At 41.7% G+C, this 21,050-nt stretch overlaps 1 protein-coding gene across 2 annotated transcripts; it reads left to right on the forward strand.

Moving 5' to 3' along the window:
• The first annotated feature begins 2,078 nt into the window (after positions 1 to 2,078).
• Positions 2,079 to 20,816, forward strand: LOC139636952 (high affinity choline transporter 1-like). 2 transcript variants are annotated; one of them, XM_071505396.1, is made up of 9 exons: positions 2,079 to 2,517; positions 5,156 to 5,363; positions 7,671 to 7,784; positions 9,021 to 9,176; positions 9,265 to 9,413; positions 9,680 to 9,823; positions 13,284 to 13,437; positions 18,773 to 18,990; positions 19,123 to 20,816. In XM_071505396.1, exons 2-9 carry the CDS (start codon positions 5,180 to 5,182, stop codon positions 19,681 to 19,683), a joined length of 1,680 nt encoding a protein of 559 aa, XP_071361497.1. In that variant the 5' UTR covers positions 2,079 to 2,517; positions 5,156 to 5,179; the 3' UTR covers positions 19,684 to 20,816. The 2 variants fall into 2 exon arrangements, with proteins under 2 accessions (XP_071361497.1, XP_071361498.1); XM_071505397.1 differs by lacking the exon at positions 2,079 to 2,517 and adding an exon at positions 8,564 to 8,730 and having other exon boundaries at positions 5,221 to 5,363.
• Positions 20,817 to 21,050: the final 234 nt, after the last annotated feature.

Genomic DNA, 21,050 nt, shown 5'->3' on the forward strand with positions numbered 1-21,050 from the left:
GGACTCCAATCAAGTTGTAGAAACATCTGAAGGATGATCAGTGGAAAGAGGATGCACTTGAGCTCAATTTTGAGTGTCATGGCAAAGTCTGTGAATAATTATTTTTAATATATTTGCAAAAATTTCAAGCAAACTTTTTTCAGTTTGTCATTATGGGGTATTGTGTGTAGAATTTTTAGGTAAAAATGAATTGAATTTAATCCATTTTGGAATAAGGCTGTAACATAACAAAATGTGGAAAAAGTGAAGCGCTATGAATACTTTCTGGATGCACTGTGTACATGTAAACATGAAGAGAAGCCGAACTTTTTTTTTTTGCTTTCCACTTTTAATTATGTAATCACATTCATGTGAATATACAGGGCAATTTTAAAGGGAAATAAAACATTTTTTTTTGTTGTAAATTGAATGTGTATTTGCTCAGAAATATTAAATTAATTAAAACATTTTTTTCCTTCCAGTGAATTTGTAATTGTTCTGCCTTCTAGAAAATCAAAATTTGCAGAGAATAAAACTGTAATGACTTTTATCAAGTTCAAATAACCAAACAATAGTGCACACGCAATCCTCAACCATTCTTCTTTCCTTCAGCTCCATTAGTTAATGCAATTGTTTCTTACCAGCAAGACCCTCCCGTGTCCAAGGAAATATTTCCCAAGGTCCCAGCTCCCCGTTGAGAGCCACTGAGTTAGATACAGGCAAAACATTTTCATGTAATGCTGCTTGGATGCAAGCATTTGAGTATGAAACTCTGCCCATATCCCATCTTTTTGCTGCAGGTTGGGATGCAGCAGCCTCTGCAGGGAAGCTTGAGGTAGTAGCAGGAGCCACGCTGAGGCAGAGCTTGAGGTAGATTCAGGAGCTGACACTGATGTAGCTGACTACTGATTTCAGTGATGAGTCACCCTTTAATGTGTTCAATGTTTGCTGCATCGGGGAGCCCAAGATTTTAAAATCTTGTTGTCCAGGAAGGTGCTGACAGTGAGACCACAAAACCTTTCAACACCTTTGAAATGACATTGGCATTGCACTGACAGCTCAGCAGCTAGCTTGCTACCTGTTTCAACTAATATTAGTTTGTGTCCTGGAGGATTCAACTGTTTCTGAATTTCTTTGAGTCTTTCTCCTTTTCTTGTGTTGTGAAAAAACAGCTACTTAAGCACTGCATCTCTCCTGGATGTTAAGTTGATCGGGAAGAGCCACTAAAGTGTCTGCAAAGCATGGATAATGTGCCCACCCTGCATTGTGCACTGCAAACATATATTTATATGTTTGTTTTTTTTTTCAATTACATTAATGAATTTAGATATCATGTTTCAATTGGCTGAATATATTATTTGAATGAGTGAATAGAGTCTATATTTAAAGACCCCCATCAAAAATCAAGTTTTTAACCTGGTCAAAGGTCCAAGGTTAAGGTCACTGTGACCTCACAAAACATATTTTTGGCCTGTTGAATGTGATATCCCACGACCACATGGGAATTTCTTTAGATTTGGCACAAACATTCACTTCAGGACTCCAGGATGAACTGGTTAGAATCTGGTGGTCAAAGGTCAAGGTCACCGTGACCTCAAAAAAACATGTTTTTTGTCCATAATCCATAAATTCGTTCACTAATGTGACACAATTTTCCTCAAATGTCTATAAGGATAAAATGAAATGATGACAATGTTTATCTAAATGGCAGAGGGTCAACTTCACTGTGACATCATATCCAAAAACACTTCTGGCTGTTATTCATTACTGTAACTCAGGACGGGGTGATTGTGACCATATTTCCTGCAACTTGACTGGTTGGCAGAGGCAGACAACTGCAGCCAGCAATTCTAGCTCTCATTTTTTTATTTGGGAAAACCATAGCGCAGCATTTTTACATAATTTATAACACTTCAGAAGAGAAACTTAAATCAGTCTGCTATAGTATCAGCTAATGATGGCCAATGACAGTTTGAAAATGTAACAAAAACCAATACCGAAGATCGACTAGACTATTCATTTCCCTGCCTCTGCCTCTGTGTCAGGGCTCCGCCTCCCTTCTCCGTTATTTCTCGTGGTTTTTTTTAAAGCGTTCTACCACATTGCAGCTGCCGCCTCCTCACACACATCACAGTCCGCGCTGTCTCCATTCACAACTGAGGACTAGATATAGAGAGTGTGCACCAGTTGCGCCCATATTTAGATAGACAGCTCTCTTTAATGAAATCAGTCCAAATATAAGACAGAAACTGAAACTAGTATCGATTGTACTGAACCTAGAACTGATTGTGAAAATCAAGACGTGGTAACTGTAGTATCCACTGTATTGGGATCGATCCGCGCTCCCCTGCTGTTGTGTATACTGTGGGTTCGGGCTGATAACGGTTAGGTTTTAACGACCGTTTTCATTGGATTTCGTTAGATTCGTTTGACGCTAGGGAGCGAGTCGTGTGTTTGAGTACCTGCCAAACCGCAGCTTCCCCAAAAACACAACAAGCAACCACAGAAACAGATCGTGGTGGATGCACAGACGTCAAAGTAAGTTCAATCAAAGGGATATGCCTGTAAATTACCACTCTGCAAACATCTTAGTTATTGCTCCTGAGGGTATGAATACACTTATTCTCCTCCTCTCCTCCTTAAGCTTTGCTATTTAGCTAACACTAGCTAGTTGTGAAACTATTGTAAAATAGCTAACGTAATTAACTGCTTGCTAACTTACTGTTTTTGTGTATATGGGTAATTGTTAGCAGTTTATTAATGTCAGTAGCTCAGTAAAACACATTCGGACCAGTGCTGTTTCAATAGCAACACGCATCCAGGGAAATGAGGCTACAATAATACGTGTTAGGAAGTCAGCAAACTACAGGTTGTAAACGCTTGGTCCTCATAGAATCAGAATCAGAATCAGTTTTATTGCCAAGTATGTTTTCACATACAATGAATTTTTTCTGGTGATTGGTGCAATTGAGGATCAGGGGGATCAGCAACAGTGGGGCTCTCTAGCCTTGTTGATGAGGCTAATAGCAGATGGGAAGAAGCTGTTTTTGTGGCGAGAGGTTTTGGTCCTGAAGGACCGCAGCCTCCTGCCAGAGGGGAGTGTCACAAAAAGTTTGTGTCCAGGGTGGGAGGAGTCAGCTACAATCTTCCTTGCACGCCTCAAAGTCCTTGAGGCGTACAGGTCCTGGAGGGACGGAAGATTGCAGCCAATCACCTTCTCCGCAGAGTGGATGATACACTGCAGTCTGTTATTGTCCCTCTCCGTGGCAGCAGCGTACCAGATGGTGATGGAGGAGGTGAGGATGGACTCAATGATGGAGGTGTAGAAGGTCACCATCATAGTCCTTGGCAGGTTGAACTTCTTCAACTGCCTCAGGAAATACATCCTCTGCTGAGCTTTTTTGATGAGGGAGCTGATGTTTAGCTCCCATTTGAGATCCTGTGTGATGGTGGTTCCCAAGAAGCGGAAATGCTCCACGGTAGCCACGGGGGAGTCGCACGGGGAGATGGGGGTGGGTGGGGCTGGGCTCTTCCTGAAGTCCACTATTATCTCCACTGTCTTCAGAGCGTTAAGCTCTAGGTTGTTCTGCCTGCACCAGGTCACCAGACGGTCAGTCTCCCACCTGTAGGCAGACTCATCGCTATCAGAGATGAGTCCAATGAGAGTGGTGTCGTCTGCAAACTTCAGGAGCTTGACAGACTGATGGCTGGAGGTGCAGGTGTTGGTGTACAGGGAGAAGAGCAGAGGAGAAAGAACGCAGCCTTGCGGGGATCCAGTGCTGATGGTCTGGGAGTCAGACACGTGCTTTCCTAGCTTCACGTGCTGCCTCCTGTCAGACAGGAAGTCGGTGATCCACCTGCAGGTGGAGTCAGGCACGCTCAGCTGGGAGAGCTTGTCCTGCAGCAGAGCCGGGATGATGGTGTTGAAGGCAGAGCTGAAGTCCACAAACAGGATCCTGGCATAGGTCCCTGAGGAGTCCAGGTGCTGGAGGATGAAGTGGAGAGCCATGTTGACGGCGTCATCTACAGACCTGTTGGCTCTGTAGGCGAACTGCAGGGGGTCCAGGAGTGGGTCAGTGATGGATTTGAGGTGGGACAGGACAAGGCGCTCAAATGATTTCATGACCACAGAGGTCAGGGCAATGGGTCTGTAGTCATTTAGTCCTGTGGGCCTTGGTTTTTTGGGGACAGGGATGATGGTGGAGGATTTGAAGCAGGCTGGCACGTGGCAGGTCTCCAGTGAGGTGTTGAAGATGTCCGTGAACACTGGAGACAGCTGATCAGCACAGTGCTTCAGGGATGATGGAGAGACAGAGTCAGGACTGGCTGCTTTGCGGGGGTTCTGCTTCTTAAAAAGCCTGTTGACATCTCTCTCCAGGATAGAGAGAGACGTTCCTTTGGTAGGGGAGGAGGAGGGGGGTTCTGATGTGGCTCTGATGTGGAGGTTAGTGTCAGGCTTGTCCCATTGTCTTTCAAAGCGGCAGTAGAACTCATTCAGATCGTTGGCCAGACGGAAGTCGTTAATGGAGTGGGTGTATACAAAGTCATGTCATGAAATATGTAACAGCTACAGTCTACATACTGTAGTTACACTGTGTATATGTTAATATAATTTTACATGGACTCACTTGTCTGCAACTGGCATTGTCACAGCCTTTGAAGGCCATTGTAGTAGAGTCTATTTTGTGCTTTAGTGGTGCTTTTCTTGACCCATGGGGGTGGTTTACTCGGGGTGTTGTAGCTCTTGCCATGTAGAGCTGCAGTTACCAGTTATTTTCTGTATTCTGTCCTCTGTTAACAAATGTATTATTTGGGCTACAAAAGATAAGAAAATGGTGAAAAATGTCTAAAATAGATATTCAACATTCAGTGACATAAAAGAGTGAACAGCAGAAAATCCTCACATTGGTGAAGCTGAAACCAGAGAATGTTAGGAGGTTTCTGCTTGAAAAACTATCTAACATTAAAATCCCTTTTTCAAGAGAATTTATAATATTAATATAATTAATAGCGAGAAGTAAATCTTGGTTATGCCAAATTTACCAAAATATTGCAACCTCTGGTGAACTGAGGAGTGCCACTAAAACAGATTCAGTCAGTGACCTTTGTGCTTGCACACTCTTGGTAAATATACAGTCTCAGTATTTGTTATACATGTAGTCAATCTGTTTGTCAGTGTGCTCCATAGTGGCTGACCACCATGGCTCTGAACATCCCGGGTGTGATTGCGGTGGTGTTGTTCTACATCCTTATTCTGGGGACAGGCTTGTGGGCTGCCCAGAAGTCCAGGAAGGCTGAGAGGACCAGCCGTGGAAACAGGACTGAAGTGATGCTCCTTGGAGACAGAAATATCAAATTGCTGGTTGGGATTTTCACCATGACAGGTGATTTGTTCAGTGGGACTCAGAAACTCATCTGCAGCCTAATTTATAATATATAATACGATCATAAATAGGTTTATTTTGTCATGAGTTATATTTTTTCCAGATTTATATGTTATTCTCTGAAGCCAACAGTGGATACCGGACAATTGTCTCCTCTCTGAATACAGGGCCCTATTTTACACCCAGCACAAAAAAGAGCACAGTACATCACAAATGTCTGACCGACGCAGCTGTCATTTTCCCATCCAGTGCCCATGCTGTTTTTATATAGCAGACACACTGCACAGATGCACTGCTCATCTGTGCAGCCATGGGCATGAGGTGTGGTCAGTCGCATTGTTAGAACATTGCTTTCTTGAGGCAGCAGAAAGTGATTGCACGATTGACAAGAGAAAAACCTGGTCTCAAGTCTGTGGCGCAGTTGTTGTTGTTGTTTTAGGGGAGCATTACCATAAGAGTAGTATGTGGCAACATGCACAGATGCATAGAGTGCATACACTCTCATGACCACAGTGTGGTGACAGTGCGCTTAGATGTTGGGATAAGTCTGGCAGAACATTACAATACAGACAAGGCTGGAGCATTCTTTGTGACGTGTGTTGTGTAATGTTGTCATGTGTCTGGGATGTCTCTTTCTTACTACCTGGTAAATCCGCAGTATTTCCCTGTCATCACCTAAATTTGTCCACCACAGTTTCATAACGAATTAAAGATTTGTTCATGCTTCTCATGATATAACATAAAATATTTGTAGCATTGTGATTTGTGCCTTTACATCAGTGTACAGCTGTGCGCAGTGCGTTGATTCGCTCAGCCTTTCTTTGCCCCTCAGGACGCACAGAGCCGCTGTGTGCGTGTGTCAGGACTGGACTCACTGGTCAGTCACAATATGTAATCAACTGACCGCAAATAGAATCTGACTCTGTACTGACACTGGGCAATTATAGTAGCAATCTGCCAAGGTGCAAGTGCACCTGGCTTGAAAGGCAATGGCAGAAGGCATTGCAATTGGGTTATTGAATGTCACGCCCAGAACAACCCATGAATAATTAAGAAATGAAGTAGAAGTCTATTGAACCATAAGCCTGGCGAAGCGACTGTTTTTGCTGCTGTTAAAATAGCAAAAATGACATGGATACGCCCTAAATGCACTAGCACCACACGCCTTAGATCATGCGCTTTGGATCGTTAAAACAGAGCCAATAATGACAACATCAACATCATTTATTGTCGATTAGTGCATCAAAGTGCATGCTAACTCAGGGAGCATTGTGTATTTTTATTAAAGATAACATCCAAATCAATGTTTTTTATTTAGGGACAAGGCTAGCCAGGCTGCAGGTTCACAGACCATTGCAATTTAGTAATGCTTTGGATACTGTTGATTTCACTGGGGCCAAATAATACATTAGGGGGCAGATTATATTAACTAATCTGATTTTAGGATTACATTTCACTCAAGTCATGGGCTGTGATTTTATGATTCAAGCCACAGATGTGCCATGCCTAATGCATTCAAGATGTTGTGGTGTGCAATTTAAATTGCTGACTGTGTTATGTGAAAAGTGTAGGCTTGATTGCTATGGCAGCATGAACTTTATGGCCAAAATACATGCTGTCTTCATTCCATTTGAAACACATTAGATCTTTATTTCACTGCCAGACCAGCAGAATTTAACAGCAACAACAAATGTGCCAAAGTCTCTGCGGTCAGGTAGGTTCAAACTTGTGCAATACCAGGCTGCTGTGAAATAACACTTTCAAGGCTGCATTGGTAAACTCATTGCTTTCATTCTAACTTTGTACTGCAGCACATGAAGTATTGCATTTTTAATTACTACGAGTGGATCATCTTCAATAACCAACAACATATAGTGAAATCACTGAAAACACTACCCAGAAATCACTGTTAAATGTATTAGGGACTGGAAAAGATATTTTAAAACACCCACAGTTACGGATAGTAAGAGGGGTCTGTCTGTTGATACAACCTTGCTTATCTTAAACAAATAACCTGTTGTTTCATTCCTAGTTCTGGTGGTAATGACTCTTACTGCATGTAAAGACATTTGAATCTACAAAAGCAAATCTGCAAAACAACAGACCATTCTTTTATTTATTTTTTTTTTATTTATCTACTATAGTTTTATGGATTATTGTTTTATCCGCAACCACATACCTCAGTAATATTTGGGCTACAGCATACTCACACTTGCAAATCTGCACATCCTGCAGGAAAACATATTCTAATGGAAGTGTTTTATTTGTTTGTGTGTGTGTGTGTTTGTGTGTGTGATTTTTCTGCAGCTACGTGGGTCGGAGGTGGTTTTATCCTTGGTCTAGCTGAGGCAGTGTACACTCCTAAACTGGGCTTGATATGGGCTCTTATGCCTATGCAATACTCTGTGTCATTCATATTAGGTAAGGCGTACTGTCAGGCGTACTTACAGGGATCTGTTGCCTTTTTTACACTGAGAGCTACTTTGACAAAATAAAATGGGCTGATCTTCAAAACAAATCAGATGAATAAGCTCATTTAACAAATCATCAAATATCATTATCCAAAACTCACATTTTGTACCAAAAACATCTGATACTCACATTAGTCTCAGTTCTTGTGTCAAAAATCCGAGTCAAGGGGCGGCCCAATGGCGGAGTGGTTAAGGTGCGTACCACATGAGCTGATGCTCTTAGCAGGCGAGTTCGACTCCGACCGTCCCAACTCTTTACCGTGTGTCATTCTCTCTGCCCCTTTCCTCCCAATAAAGACGAAAAAATGCCCCAAAAAATGTAAATGTACATAACATCCATGCTTGGAAATCAGAGAAAAAAGAAGATCCTAAGTCTGTCATCCAGTGATAGTTGTCAGTACAAACAGTGGTACATAACAAACAGGAACTTAAAATAGCTGATTTGGTACTTCATTTTACAAAATGTAAACAAACATGGGCTAAAAAACAGGGCTCAAGTTGAAGCCTACAGCTTAACTCACTTCAGCCATGGCAACATATTTATTGTTTGTTGGAAAAGTTTAGTTTATATCAGTTATTTTATCCAGAACAGCTGCTATCACTGCATGTGGCCTTTTGTTGTTCTTTTTTTCTCTTACAAATGAACAAAAAGTGCTGATAAGAGTACCGTTCAAGTGCTGGATCAATAAGTAGCAGTCCCGTTAAAATCTTAATGATACCCATTCCTAGTTTCCACCATGAGCAAGCACTTGGTGACAGCAGCAAGAAAAAACTTCCTTTTAAGAGGCAGAAACATCAAGCAGAACTGGCCTCAGGGTGGGCGGCCATCTGCCTCAACCAGTTGGGAGTTGAGAGTGACGGGGAGAGAGAGCAGGGGGAAAGACCTCCACACAATGGTAATGATAATAATCATAACAGTAACAGCAACAATAATAATAATAAAAATGACTATACTACTACCAATAATAATGATAATTTTAATAGTTTAGCAGTAGGTGTTGAGTAGGATCATGGGGGCAGTAGTTGGTAGGAGCAGGAGAGGGAGAGAAGAAAGAGGAACATTGCACAAAGCATCAAAGAAACTGAAGGATGTAGTGAAAAATGTGTAATGCAAAATAGAATTTTTTAAAAATTTATTCAAATATCAAATACAAAATAATAGTTAATATCTCATCCACTGGACAAGGTGGTCTTTTCTTTGTCAAGCCAATGAGGGACAAGAAGTATATCACCATGATGGACCCATTCCAGATAAAGTATGGCAGAGTGCTGAGTGGTGCTCTGGTACTGCCTACTCTGCTGGTGGATGTGCTGTGGGTTTCCTGCACTCTTCTTGGCCTAGGTAAACACACCCAGAGTACAAATCAAGGAACATAATAGTGGTTGCCATTAAAGCAGTTACATTTACACATCTGTTTGTGTTTTTGCAGGATCAACTATGAGTGTGATACTAGACTTGCCCTATGTTTATTCTGTTTGGATCTCATCAGCCGTGGCTATCATCTACACTTTGTTAGGAGGCCTTTATTCAGTGGCCTACACTGACGTCATCCAGCTCTCTCTAGTTTTCATCAGTTTGGTGAGTTACAGCATCTTGTGCAATAGCACACCTTAATTTTAAAGACATACAGTATCTACAGGTATCATGTTGTTGTTTCTAAACCACTAGAAAGCAGTTTTTTCTCACAGGGTTATGGTTACAGAGAGTAGTCATTAACAGTTATTTAACCCTTTGAAATGATCAAATGTTCAAAGGTCATATTTTCAGTTTGATATCTGACAAAATAACCAACTTGTTTGTTGTGCAAAGGTCTTCAGTTTGATTATCTCTGTATCTGTTTTCAGTGGCTGTGTATCCCCTTCCTTCTGCTCAATCCCATTTCTACAAACATTGCCCAGACTGCTTTCAACTACACATTTCAAGAGCCCTGGGTCGGCACTCTGGAGCAGGACAGAGTGTGGAAGTGGACTGATGACTTCCTAATGCTAGTAAGCTATAGCAAGTAAATGTATTTTTCCTGGTTCTATCTTCTATATTAAGAAAATCCACTCTACACGCTGTACTCGCTGGTTTGTCCCTGGTTCGTGCCAACATTCAGCCATCTTCTTTTATCTTCTATTGATACATCCTTGTATTAAAAATGTTTTATTTAAAATCTGGCTAAAAACTGAAACTATCAATAAATAGCATTGAAAAGTCCAAACAAGTCATATTCTGTTGTCAGGAAAAACTGTGCTTTCTTACTTCAGAGTTCTCTTGCCATGCTCAGTCAGCAAAATCATCAAACAATGCCTTGTAGTACTTATACAACTGCAATAAGTTAGACATTGGTCCAAGATCAGGTCATGGCTAAAAGGAGAACATCTCAGAGTAACCTGATGTCTTGAATGTATGTTAATACAGTACATTCAGAAAGTATTTAGACCCCTTCACTTTTTATTTACATTTATTACATAACTTATTTTTTCTCTCATCAGTCAACACTCAATATTCCAACATCACAAAGTGAAAACTGACATTTTTGAAAATTTATTTTAAGAGAAGAAGTTAAATATCACATTGACATACAGTGACAAGAAAAAGTGTTTGAACCCTTTGGAATGACTGGTTTTCTGCATTGATTGGTCATTCAGTGTCCCTAAGGTTATGTCACATCATTGAACATACCTGTTAAACATTGATATTGCTGGTGGAAAAAGTGAGTGAATCCTTGGTTGAACCTCCTTTAGTGCCAATAACCTCAAACAACCTCTTCCAGCAGCTGCTGATCAGACCTGCACAATGATAAGCAGGAATTTTGGACAGCCTGGGCTCTGACTGGGCCACTGCAACAGGTGGATTTTCTTTGCCACCCTGACACTGATAAGCAGATACCTTAATAAAGTTGGGAATTAATTTTCCCCTCCATGATGTCGAGCTGTTCAGACACAGACACCAAATCATGATGCTCCCTTCACTATACTTCACCTTTAGATGATGTTTTCACATTGGTATGCAGTTTTATTTTTACACCATACATAGTACTGCATGTTCCTCCCAAAAAATTCAACCTTGATTTAATCAATCCATGAAACATTTTCCCTGCAGCATCTTGGAGTGTCACGCTGCTGTTTGGAAAACCTCAGGGTGCAGGGATGTGTTTTTTGAAATACAGCCCTACAGCATGATGGTGCCACCACCATGCTTCACCAGTGGGATAGTATTGTGCAGGTGTTGAGCAGTGTCAGTTTTCTCATTGGCATTTCATGAGACCACAGAATCTTGTTTCTCATAGTCTGAGGTCATTTAGGTGTTTTTTTTCGAACTACAAGCAGCTGTCATGTGTCTTTCACTGAGGAGAGGCTGACCACCCTGCATTTGCCCAGATTGATGGAGTGCAGAAGGGATGGTTGTCCTTCTGGAAGTTTTTTCCATTTCCACACTGAATCTCTGGAGCACAGCCAGATTGACCAGTGCGTTCTTGGTCACTTCTCTTACCAAGTTCCTTCTCCCACTATTGCTCAGTTTGACCAGACAGTCAGCTCTTCTTCCATTAAAGAATGATGGAGGCCACTGTGCTCTTGGGAACCTTCAGTGCAGCAGAATTATTTATGTAGCAATCCCTAGATCTGTGCCTTCATATAATCCTGTCTCTGAGCTCTGCAGGCATTTCCTTCACCTCATGACTTGGTTTTTGCTATGATATGTATTATGTCAGCTGTAAGGCCTTTTATAAGGGTCCCAGTTCACAGGCTGCATCCTTCGGATGCTGCATTTAAAGACTGGTTGCGTCAGAGTGGCATGACTAGGCTGCCCCGATTCAGAGGCTCCTTCAAATGAGGCGGAGAAATGTGATCAATCCCAAGATTCATTGATCACCGGTAATGAAAATAATTTGGCAGCAAAGGGCAGAGGTTTACACTTTTAAATGTATGTATTGGGTTTCAGCTAAGTTGAATAGCAAACGGTACAACTATTAAAAAATCAAGGGTCTTTAAACATCAAACCCTTTTTATAAAAAAAAAAAGTTATGTCTTATCAATGTTGCTAGGTGGCAGCAGTAGCGCTTTGTGATGCAATGGTCAGACTGTCTCATTTTGTACTGCAGTTTACGGCAGTTAAGAAGGCCACGCCTTCATAGACCACATCTTCGGAAGGAAGCAGCTGCTGAATTGGGACACTTACAGGTGTGTGCATTTCCATTTCAAATCAAGTTCAGAGGAAAAAAAAAAAAAAAAAAAAAATATATATATATATATATATATATATATATATATATATATATGTATGTATATATGTATACATATATATGTATATATAGGTCAGCTGTGTTGTTTAAGCGGTGATCAGTTGGTACTAAGGGGCCCAAAGTGTGCCAAGAAAATATCCCCCACACTATTACACCACCACCACCACCAGAAATTGAGACTCATCAGACCAGGCAGCATTTTTCCAATCGTATATTGTCCAATTTTGGTGAGCCTGTGGGAATTGTAGCCTCAGTTTCCTGTTCTTAGCTGACAGGAGTGGCACCCGGTGTGGTCTTCTGCTGCTGTAGCCCATCAGCTTCAAGGTTCGATGTGTTGTGCACTCAGAGATGCTCTTCTGCATACCTTGGTTGTAACGAGTGGTTATTTGAGTTACTGTTGCCTTCCTATCCTATTCCTTCATATACCTAAAAAAAAAGTGGCCTGTGTGTGTGTGTGTGTGTGTGTGTGTGTGTGTGTGTGTGTGTGTGTGTGTGGGGGGGGGGGGGGTTACAGGTGACTGGGTTGAGTAATTGCTGATGTAAATGTGAGCAGTGATGGCATGTGGATTTGACAGGTTGTGAAAAAGCAGGAGATGCAACAGGATTAATACCTGAAGGCTGAAGAGAGACTAGTGGAGGTGAGGTCAGTAGTTGTCATGATAGCAGTTGTACAGTACATAATATACATGATGTACATCATGTTGCCTTACTGAAACATGCTTCTCATCTGCAGCTGTGAGAGGTTATTCATTTGGATGTTTGCATGGCTTTTTATTTTATATTTGTATGTAAAGCTTGTATAAACTTTACATTTACAGTGTTGTCAAATACAGTGTGTTTTTGATACTTAAATGTTTTGAGGTTGTGTGTTAACTGCTCAATCATTTCTTCATTTTTCCACAATACGGTGGTTCAAATGTTGTTAATGTTACTTCACAGAAATAAGCTCTATGCTCAGCCCAGAGTCTATGTTGAGTTTCTCTGCGGTTTTTGTGGTTTCCTTCCGCGGTACAAAGAATACAACCAAGATGAACCCTGTGTTTAACCAGTGATCTTATGAGAGTGTGACAGTCAGAGCAGTACTGTAAATCCTCAAACATTTTTCTTCCTGATCTTCATAGTATGATGGATCAGTTTGTCTTGTCATTCTTTCCCTGTCTTCCTCATCTTTCCTGATCCTCATCAGCATCTTCCTCCTCTCCCTCTGCTCTTTTTTCCAGGGTCTTGGCAGTGTTTCATTTCAGAGCTTCCACCAGAGGACGCTGTCTGCCTCCTCATCACTAACAGCCCAGTTAACCTGCTATTCTGCTGCACTTGTCATCACCATATTGGGAATCCCCCCCATATTGGTTGGGGCTGTTGCTGCCTCCACAGGTGGGAATTAGGTTGGGGTTGACCTTTAATACAGACATATTGTGGCCTGCAGCTGTTTGTATTCTTTTGACAAATTATTGATTGTTAGTCATTTTGCAAGTAAAAAAAAAGGAAGTGCTAGTTTTCTAGATGGAATGGACTCCAAACACTATGTGACAAAACGTAGTCTAAATTCAGCACTATAAGAAGTAACACTAATTCCTTTGGGGTTTTCCATAGCTACAGAAACACAGATTTTCAGTGCTGAGATGAGCAGTACTACTGGAAACTCTACTCCCCCCGTGAGTTCACCTCAATCATTCTGGTCGGTGTTTACATCCCACCACAGACCAACGTGCAGGAGGCACAGCGGGCGCTCGCCGATCAGATACTGTGTGTGGAGCGGACCAACCCGGACTTCTTAGTTATTGTCCTTAGTGACTTTAACAAAGGTGACCTCAGCCACGAACTGCCCAAATACAGACAGTTTGTTAATTGCCCGACCAGAGAGGGGAACACTCTGGACCACTGTTACCCCACAATCAGTGGTGCTTATCACGCCGTCCCCCGGGCTGCACTGGGCCACTCTGACCATGTGATTTTCCACCTGATTCCCACATACAGGCAGAAACTAAAACTGTGTAAACCTGTTGTGAGGACATCGAAGCAGTGGAGCAGTGAAGCCATAGAGGATCTGTGGGCATGTTTGGACTGCACTGACTGGGAGGTGTTCAGGACTGCTTCCAACAGTCTGGATGAGTTCACAGAGGCTGTGACGTCATACATCAGCTTCTGTGAGAACTGCTGTATCCCATCACACACCAGGGTGAGTTATAACAATGACAAACCCTGGTTCACAGCTAAGCTCAGTCAGCTCAGGAGGCAAAAGGAGGAAGCTTTCAGGAGTGGGGACAGGGACAGGTTTAAAGAGTCCAAGTACAGGTTTAGCAAAGCGGTGAGAGAAGCTAAACGACTGTACTCTGAGAAACTTCAGCTCCAGTTCTCAGCCAACGACTCTGCTTCTGTCTGGAAAGGGCTCAGACAGATCACAAACTACAAACCTAAACCCTCCCCACTCCATTAACGACTTCCGTCTGGCCAACGATCTGAATGAGTTCTTCTGCCGCTTTGAAAGACAGTGGGACAAGCCTGACACTAACCTCCACATCAGAGCCACATCAGAACCCCCCTCCTCCTCCCCTACCAAAGGAACGTCTCTCTCTATCCTGGAGAGAGATGTCAACAGGCTTTTTAAGAAGCAGAACCCCCGCAAAGCAGCCGGTCCTGACTCTGTCTCTCCATCATCCCTGAAGCACTGTGCTGATCAGCTGTCTCCGGTGTTCACGGACATCTTCAACACCTCACTGGAGACCTGCCACGTGCCAGCCTGCTTCAAATCCTCCACCATCATCCCTGTCCCCAAAAAACCAAGGCCCACAGGTCTAAATGACTACAGACCCATTGCCCTGACCTCTGTGGTCATGAAATCATTTGAGCGCCTTGTCCTGTCCCACCTCAAATCCATCACTGACCCACTCCTGGACCCCCTGCAGTTCGCCTACAGAGCCAACAGGTCTGTAGATGACGCCGTCAACATGGCTCTCCACTTCATCCTCCAGCACCTGGACTCCTCAGGGACCTATGCCAGGATCCTGTTTGTGGACTTCAGCTCTGCCTTCAACACCATCATCCCGGCTCTGCTGCAGGACAAGCTCTCCCAGCTGAGCGTGCCTGACTCCACCTGCAGGTGGATCACCGACTTCCTGTCTGACAGGAGGCAGCACGTGAAGCTAGGAAAGCATGTGTCTGACTCCCAGACCATTAGCACTGGATCCCCGCAAGGCTGCGTTCTTTCTCCTCTGCTCTTCTCCCTGTACACCAACACCTGCACCTCCAGCCATCAGTCTGTCAATCTCCTGAAGTTTGCAGACGACACCACTCTCATTGGACTCATCTCTGATGGCGATGAGTCTGCCTACAGGTGGGAGACTGATCGTCTGGTGACCTGATGCAGGCAGAACAACCTAGAGCTAAACGCTCTGAAGACAGTGGAAATGTTAGTGGACTTCAGGAAGAGCCCAGCCCCACCCACCCCCATCACCCTGTGTGACTCCCCTGTGGCTACCGTGGAGTATTTTCGCTTCTTGGGAACCACCATCACACAGGATCTCAAATGGGAGCTAAACATCAGCTCCCTCATCAAAAAAGCTCAGCAGAGGATGTATTTCCTGAGGCAATTGAAGAAGTTCAACCTGCCAAGGACTATGATGGTGAACTTCTACACCTCCATCATTGAGTCCATCCTCACCTCCTCCATCACCATCTGGTACGCTGCTGCCACGGAGAGGGACAATAACAGACTGCAGCGTATCATCCACTCTGCTGAGAAGGTGATTGGCTGCAATCTTCCATCCCTCCAAGACCTGTACGCCTCAAGGACTTTGAGGCATGCAAGGAAGATTGTAGCTGACTCCTCCCACCCTGGACACAAACTTTTTGTGACACTCCCCTCTGGCAGGAGGCTGCGGTCCTTCAGGACCAAAACCTCTCGCCACAAAAATAGCTTCTTCCCATCTGCTGTTAGCCTTATCAACAAGGCTAGAGAGCCCCACTGTTGCTGATCCCCCTGATCCTCAATTGCACCAATCACCAGAAAAAATTCATTGTATGTGAAAACATACTTGGCAATAAAAACTGATTCTGATTCTGATTCTGATTCTGAAACGCAAGTAGAGTCACACAGTTGTCAGGGTCGGAATTTCACAGTGTCCATGACAACCATGCCGTGACGCCCAAAAGAAAATTGTATGCCCTATGGCCATGATGGTCTTTGTGCCTGTTACGCTGTCAAAATCTCAAGGTAGCTTTAAAAGCCTCACTGCAGCAGTCCTTGCAGCATGAATTGGTGGTGCCCATATACAATACTGCTAACTTCTAACTAGTTAACTCTCTACACCAGTCGCCAGCATCACCACTGTCTCTCTCTTGCCCACTATGCCTACAACCTACATACTGAGCTATTCCTGAAAGGAGCTGTGCTACTTCAATCCTACTGCAGATCTTGCGCAGAGATGATAAATCAGAGTGAACACACACACACACAGGTGAAACACTTCAGGGCAGGGCAGGGCAGACAATCAACAAAGTGGGAAATGCGAGACAAAGACAGGAAGTACAAACAAGGGATGAAGTTACAAAATAAAATAGGAAATAATGACTGCAATAAAGCCAAAAGTCTGCAAAAAAATAACTTTAAACAAAAGAAATATAATGTGTCTCTTCTAACTTTGTCTCTGACTGATCAGTTTATGAGTAAATATAGCTTAATGCACAGCACAGTATTTGTCTTTAATTCATGTGTTTGGTGATTATGTCAGATGACCTTGCAGTTATAAAATCAGGATTTCACCAAATGCTGTCCAGGCATAGGTTTTGACCTATTCATGTTTTCTTATTGGGAAGTCAAGTTACGTATTTGTAGAAATTTGTAGGAATTTTGTCATTTTATGGGCAAGGCGAAATAACAGCCATAAAATGACAAAATTCCGGCCTGATAGTGGTGGTCCTAGACACTTAAGATAAGCTCATTTCTTGGCTTTCCGTGAAAATGTTGTTTGCAGATTTACCAGTAGCACTTAGCATTGCTCATACTAAAACACTAACACTTTGCAATGCTATTGACCTGGAACACATGGAGCCTGATTTTACTTTCTGAATACTCATCATTTGTAGATTTTTGCTTTAGTCAAAACAAGTGCTCTTCTATTGATTTAAAAAGTTGTCATACTGGAACAATATAAAACAAATACAACTACTGTCCTCTATCAACAGTTATTTACTTTGACTTTAAGTGCTTCTGTTGAACAAAACGTTCAGTTATTGAAAAACTGATCAGTCAAGGGTTGTAGAGATGGCAAATTAAAGATGCTGTGTTTGTGGAGTTAGGTGTGGCAGGCTTTTTTGACTTGTTAGTTAAGTTGCTTTTGTACATATAAGTTTAAATACGGTTTTGAATTTGCTAGACACTGTAATACTCACCTGGAATTAGAGCTGAATATAACATTATATTTTATATGTTATAGGTGAAATGGTGGTCCTGTAATTTCATACATTTTTTGATTGGTTGTTGTAGACTGTGCTTGTTATGTAAAGATGAGGAACAAAATACACGCAATGTGGATTTTTCTTACTTACTGATAAAGTAATAACATAAAGATGCACTGGTCAATGTTTTTATGTTAACAATGGAACCACTGTGTTATGTGCTGCTCAAAGAACTGAACTCACTCAGCTTTGTAGTTCCTCATTTGCTTCTCAATCAGTGCTCTCAATCTTGTTAAAAACCACAATAGGCAGCTGTTTTCAGAGAAAACACTCTGATACCTGCTCACCACCTAAAGTCAGGGATACAAAATTAGCAACTAGCTGGTGAAAACACTGGGGTATGTAGTAACTAAACACACTTCCCTCAGGTGTTTGAATTGAATGTCCAAAAGTCCAACACCAAATGAATACCAATAATGCTGTGTTGTGTAGTTACATTATCCCAAGTATTTTATGCTAATTTCAAACCTAGAGAAAAATGTAATTTTAATCAAGGTTTTGGTCCATTTCATTTGATCATCCGTCAATGGTGTCAATAGGGGACAATGGTGTCATGTACGTGTGTGTGTTGTCAGGGTTGTCTGCCAGTTCAAAAATTCACTTTTAATCCAGTTTTAACTCACAGTTTTACAACCCACTTTTTAGAGCTTGGTATTTTTAAACTATATATTTTAACCGGACAAAGGAATTTAGTCATCAGACATCTAGAGCTTAAGCTCTCAGAGAAACAAGCTGATTAAATGTGGGAGAAGCACTGCTTTTTCAACGGGAAATTGCATTACTCTCTTTATTACCAGATCTAATCACTGGGTCCATTTGCTTTGGAGAGCAGGACACCTCTGCAGATAATTCGGCCACCAGTGAAAACCTTGTAAACATCTTGATCATACGTTATCTGAGAAATAAGTTGCGCGATAAGCTACACAAACATTAGTGGCTCGCAGCCCTTCCAGTAAGATATTTACCGTGAGACTGCGTTACTCTGCTTTTACCAGTTTTAATCACTTGGTCTGTTTGTTTTAGAGAGGAGGAGACCTCTGCGGATAATTAATTTGGTCAGCTCTTTTCTCTGAGAAGTTACGATCCAGACGTCCGATAACTAAAACCTGATCAATGGACTCTGGGTACAGAACAGCCTTAGATTAAATACTATTAAATACAGATTAGAGCCAAGGTTTTTTGGAGTGCTTATGGATATAATATTCTGGTAAGGAAATTTTACAAACATGTAACTGTTATTTCTCTTCTCCAGACTGGAACCTGACGTTGTATGGCTCTCCACCTCCATCTTTACGTGATGAGCACAGTTTGGTCCTTCCCCTGGCCCTACAATACCTCACTCCGTCTTACATCTCCATCATTGGAATCGGAGCTGTCGCTGCTGCTGTCATGTCATCTACAGACTCTAGCCTCTTGTCTGCAACTTCTATTTTCTCATCAAACATCTATAAGAACATCCTGCGTAAACAGGTAAGGAGTACAGATGTTGATGATTAGCAGCTCATCGGGCACAGACAGTCTCTAAAAATAAGTAAAGTGAATCCATTTTGAAGAACAGAATGAATAATGAAGTGTCTCTTTTTTTTGACTCCCTGTTCCTAGGCTTCAGACTATGAAATGCAATGGGTGATTCGAGTCACAGTGGTGGTGGTGGGTGTGGTTGGGACATCCATAACATTCTTCACAAACAGCACCCTGCTCCTCTGGATTCTTGGAGCAGACATTTCCTACACCCTTATATTCCCCCACCTGTTCTCTGTGCTCTTCTTTAAAGTGACAAATGGTTATGGCGCCGCTGTGGGTTACCTCATAGGCATAACTTTAAGGATTCTGTTGGGAGAGAATACTATAGGTCTTCCTGTTGTTCTTCATCTTCCTGGTTGCACATTGGAAGATGGCATCTATGTCCAAAAGTCCCCAGTCAGAACAGTCACCATGCTCTGCACACTTGCGACCATCATAGTTTTTTCCACGTTGGCTTTATTCATGTTCAACCATGGCCTGCTGCCTGAAAGGTGGGACATTTTCAAAGTAAAAGCAACCATTACTGTATCACCAGCAGATGCTGTCACACAGAATCTTAAAGAAGCTGAATGTGATGCTGAGTGTGATGAAAACAGACATGGACTTGCCTTACAGCCAATGTTGCAGACTAGATCGTAACCTTTTGTATTCCTTTGGTTTAGTTGCTGACGTGCCTTTTATTATGATTTTAATAACTGTTTATTAAAAAGGTGCTTAAAGTTGCTTTCAATTAGCAACTTTCTTATTATCAGCTAACTGCTAATGGGTGATGAGGTAGTTCACACTCTTTAAAGCTTTTTTTGTCATTGTAAATGTCAACTCAAAAAACAGGTGATTACACAAAATAAAAAACGTATCATAGTTTCAAAGATTTAAGTGCTCAAAGCCGCAAGTGGGTATAATACAGTATTATCACACAATTTTCACCTAGTGGCATAAACCTACGCAAATAGTTCTGCTTTGTGAGATTTTGTTGCAACCCCAAAGACACTGAAGATGAATTTTATCTGTAAAATTGAAATTAAATTTTAATTACTAGGTTTAAATAAGATTTTTTTTTTGTGTGAAGTAATGCTTTAACCCTATTTTTTGTATTTGTTCAACTTGTTTTTTAGAGGTAAAGATATGGAAGGCTATAAATAAAGGACATTTATTCAGTTTAGTTGTGTGTTTAAAAGTGGTTGCTCAACTTTTAATTCAATATAAGCACTGACAATTTTTGGGAATTTTGGAACATGTTATACTTTTCAATTAGGTTGGGGTATGCTTGAGATGAAGTAATTTGTACAAAGTGTCATGTAACCATGTATTAGGCGAAAGTTGAAATCAGATTATTTGTCAAATGTGGACAATGCTGAAACTTTTGTATTCTCTCCTCTGAGCCATACATGGGGTGGCGCTTGGTTGTACGTATGTGAAAAGTGATGGAAGTAGTGGGAGTAATGAACAACGAGAGCTTGGGAGATAATCTCATATCTTGCCTACTTTCTTACCTTCTCACTCACTGACTGATGTGGCTGTGCATGTTGGATTGACTGTTTTGGAGAGTTACAAAAATTGTAACTTTTTGTTACAGCACAGAAAGGTTGCAGATACTTACCAGTCCGTCAAAGGCTTTGTTCCAGCTCACTACACTGACCTCTTCCAGATTTTCCATCCAAGCAACAACATGCAGCTTCAAAAAAGCAAATGTTTACCAGCATCCTATGATACCTGCTTAAGAATCCAGTGCTATTAGATATTTCATGAATAAATGTATTTTGTTCAAATTACCAGTTTCATCCAGTTATTCGATATTTGTCTAAATATCAGACAAATATACTTGATATTTGTCTAAATATCAAGTGTCTTTGTCGTATCATGGTCATCGTGGTCAATCATTTCCTTGATAATGCCAGTAACAGCTTCACAGATTTTGTACTTATGTTTGTTGATATAGTTTGCTAATTTTCTCCATGTATTGTCTTTTGTTATGGTGTATCATATTGGTATTTCAATGTAGTTTA

The sequence above is a fragment of the Trachinotus anak genome, unplaced genomic scaffold (genome assembly GCF_046630095.1).
Source record: "Trachinotus anak isolate AG129_WGS33_773 ecotype Australia unplaced genomic scaffold, CSIRO_AGI_Tana_v1 ptg000019l, whole genome shotgun sequence".
In the NCBI taxonomy this organism is placed as follows: domain Eukaryota; kingdom Metazoa; phylum Chordata; class Actinopteri; order Carangiformes; family Carangidae; genus Trachinotus; species Trachinotus anak.

Bases quoted from the DNA above. Each gene is read 5' to 3' on its own strand.
- LOC139636952 (XM_071505396.1), top strand. From the start codon at position 5,180: ATGGCTCTGAACATCCCGGGTGTGATTGCGGTGGTGTTGTTCTACATC. The intron at 5,364-7,670 runs GTGATTTGTTCA...ATTTTTCTGCAG, and splicing joins TGGGATTTTCACCATGACAG to CTACGTGGGTCGGAGGTGGT. The intron at 9,824-13,283 runs GTAAGCTATAGC...TCTTTTTTCCAG, and splicing joins CTGATGACTTCCTAATGCTA to GGTCTTGGCAGTGTTTCATT.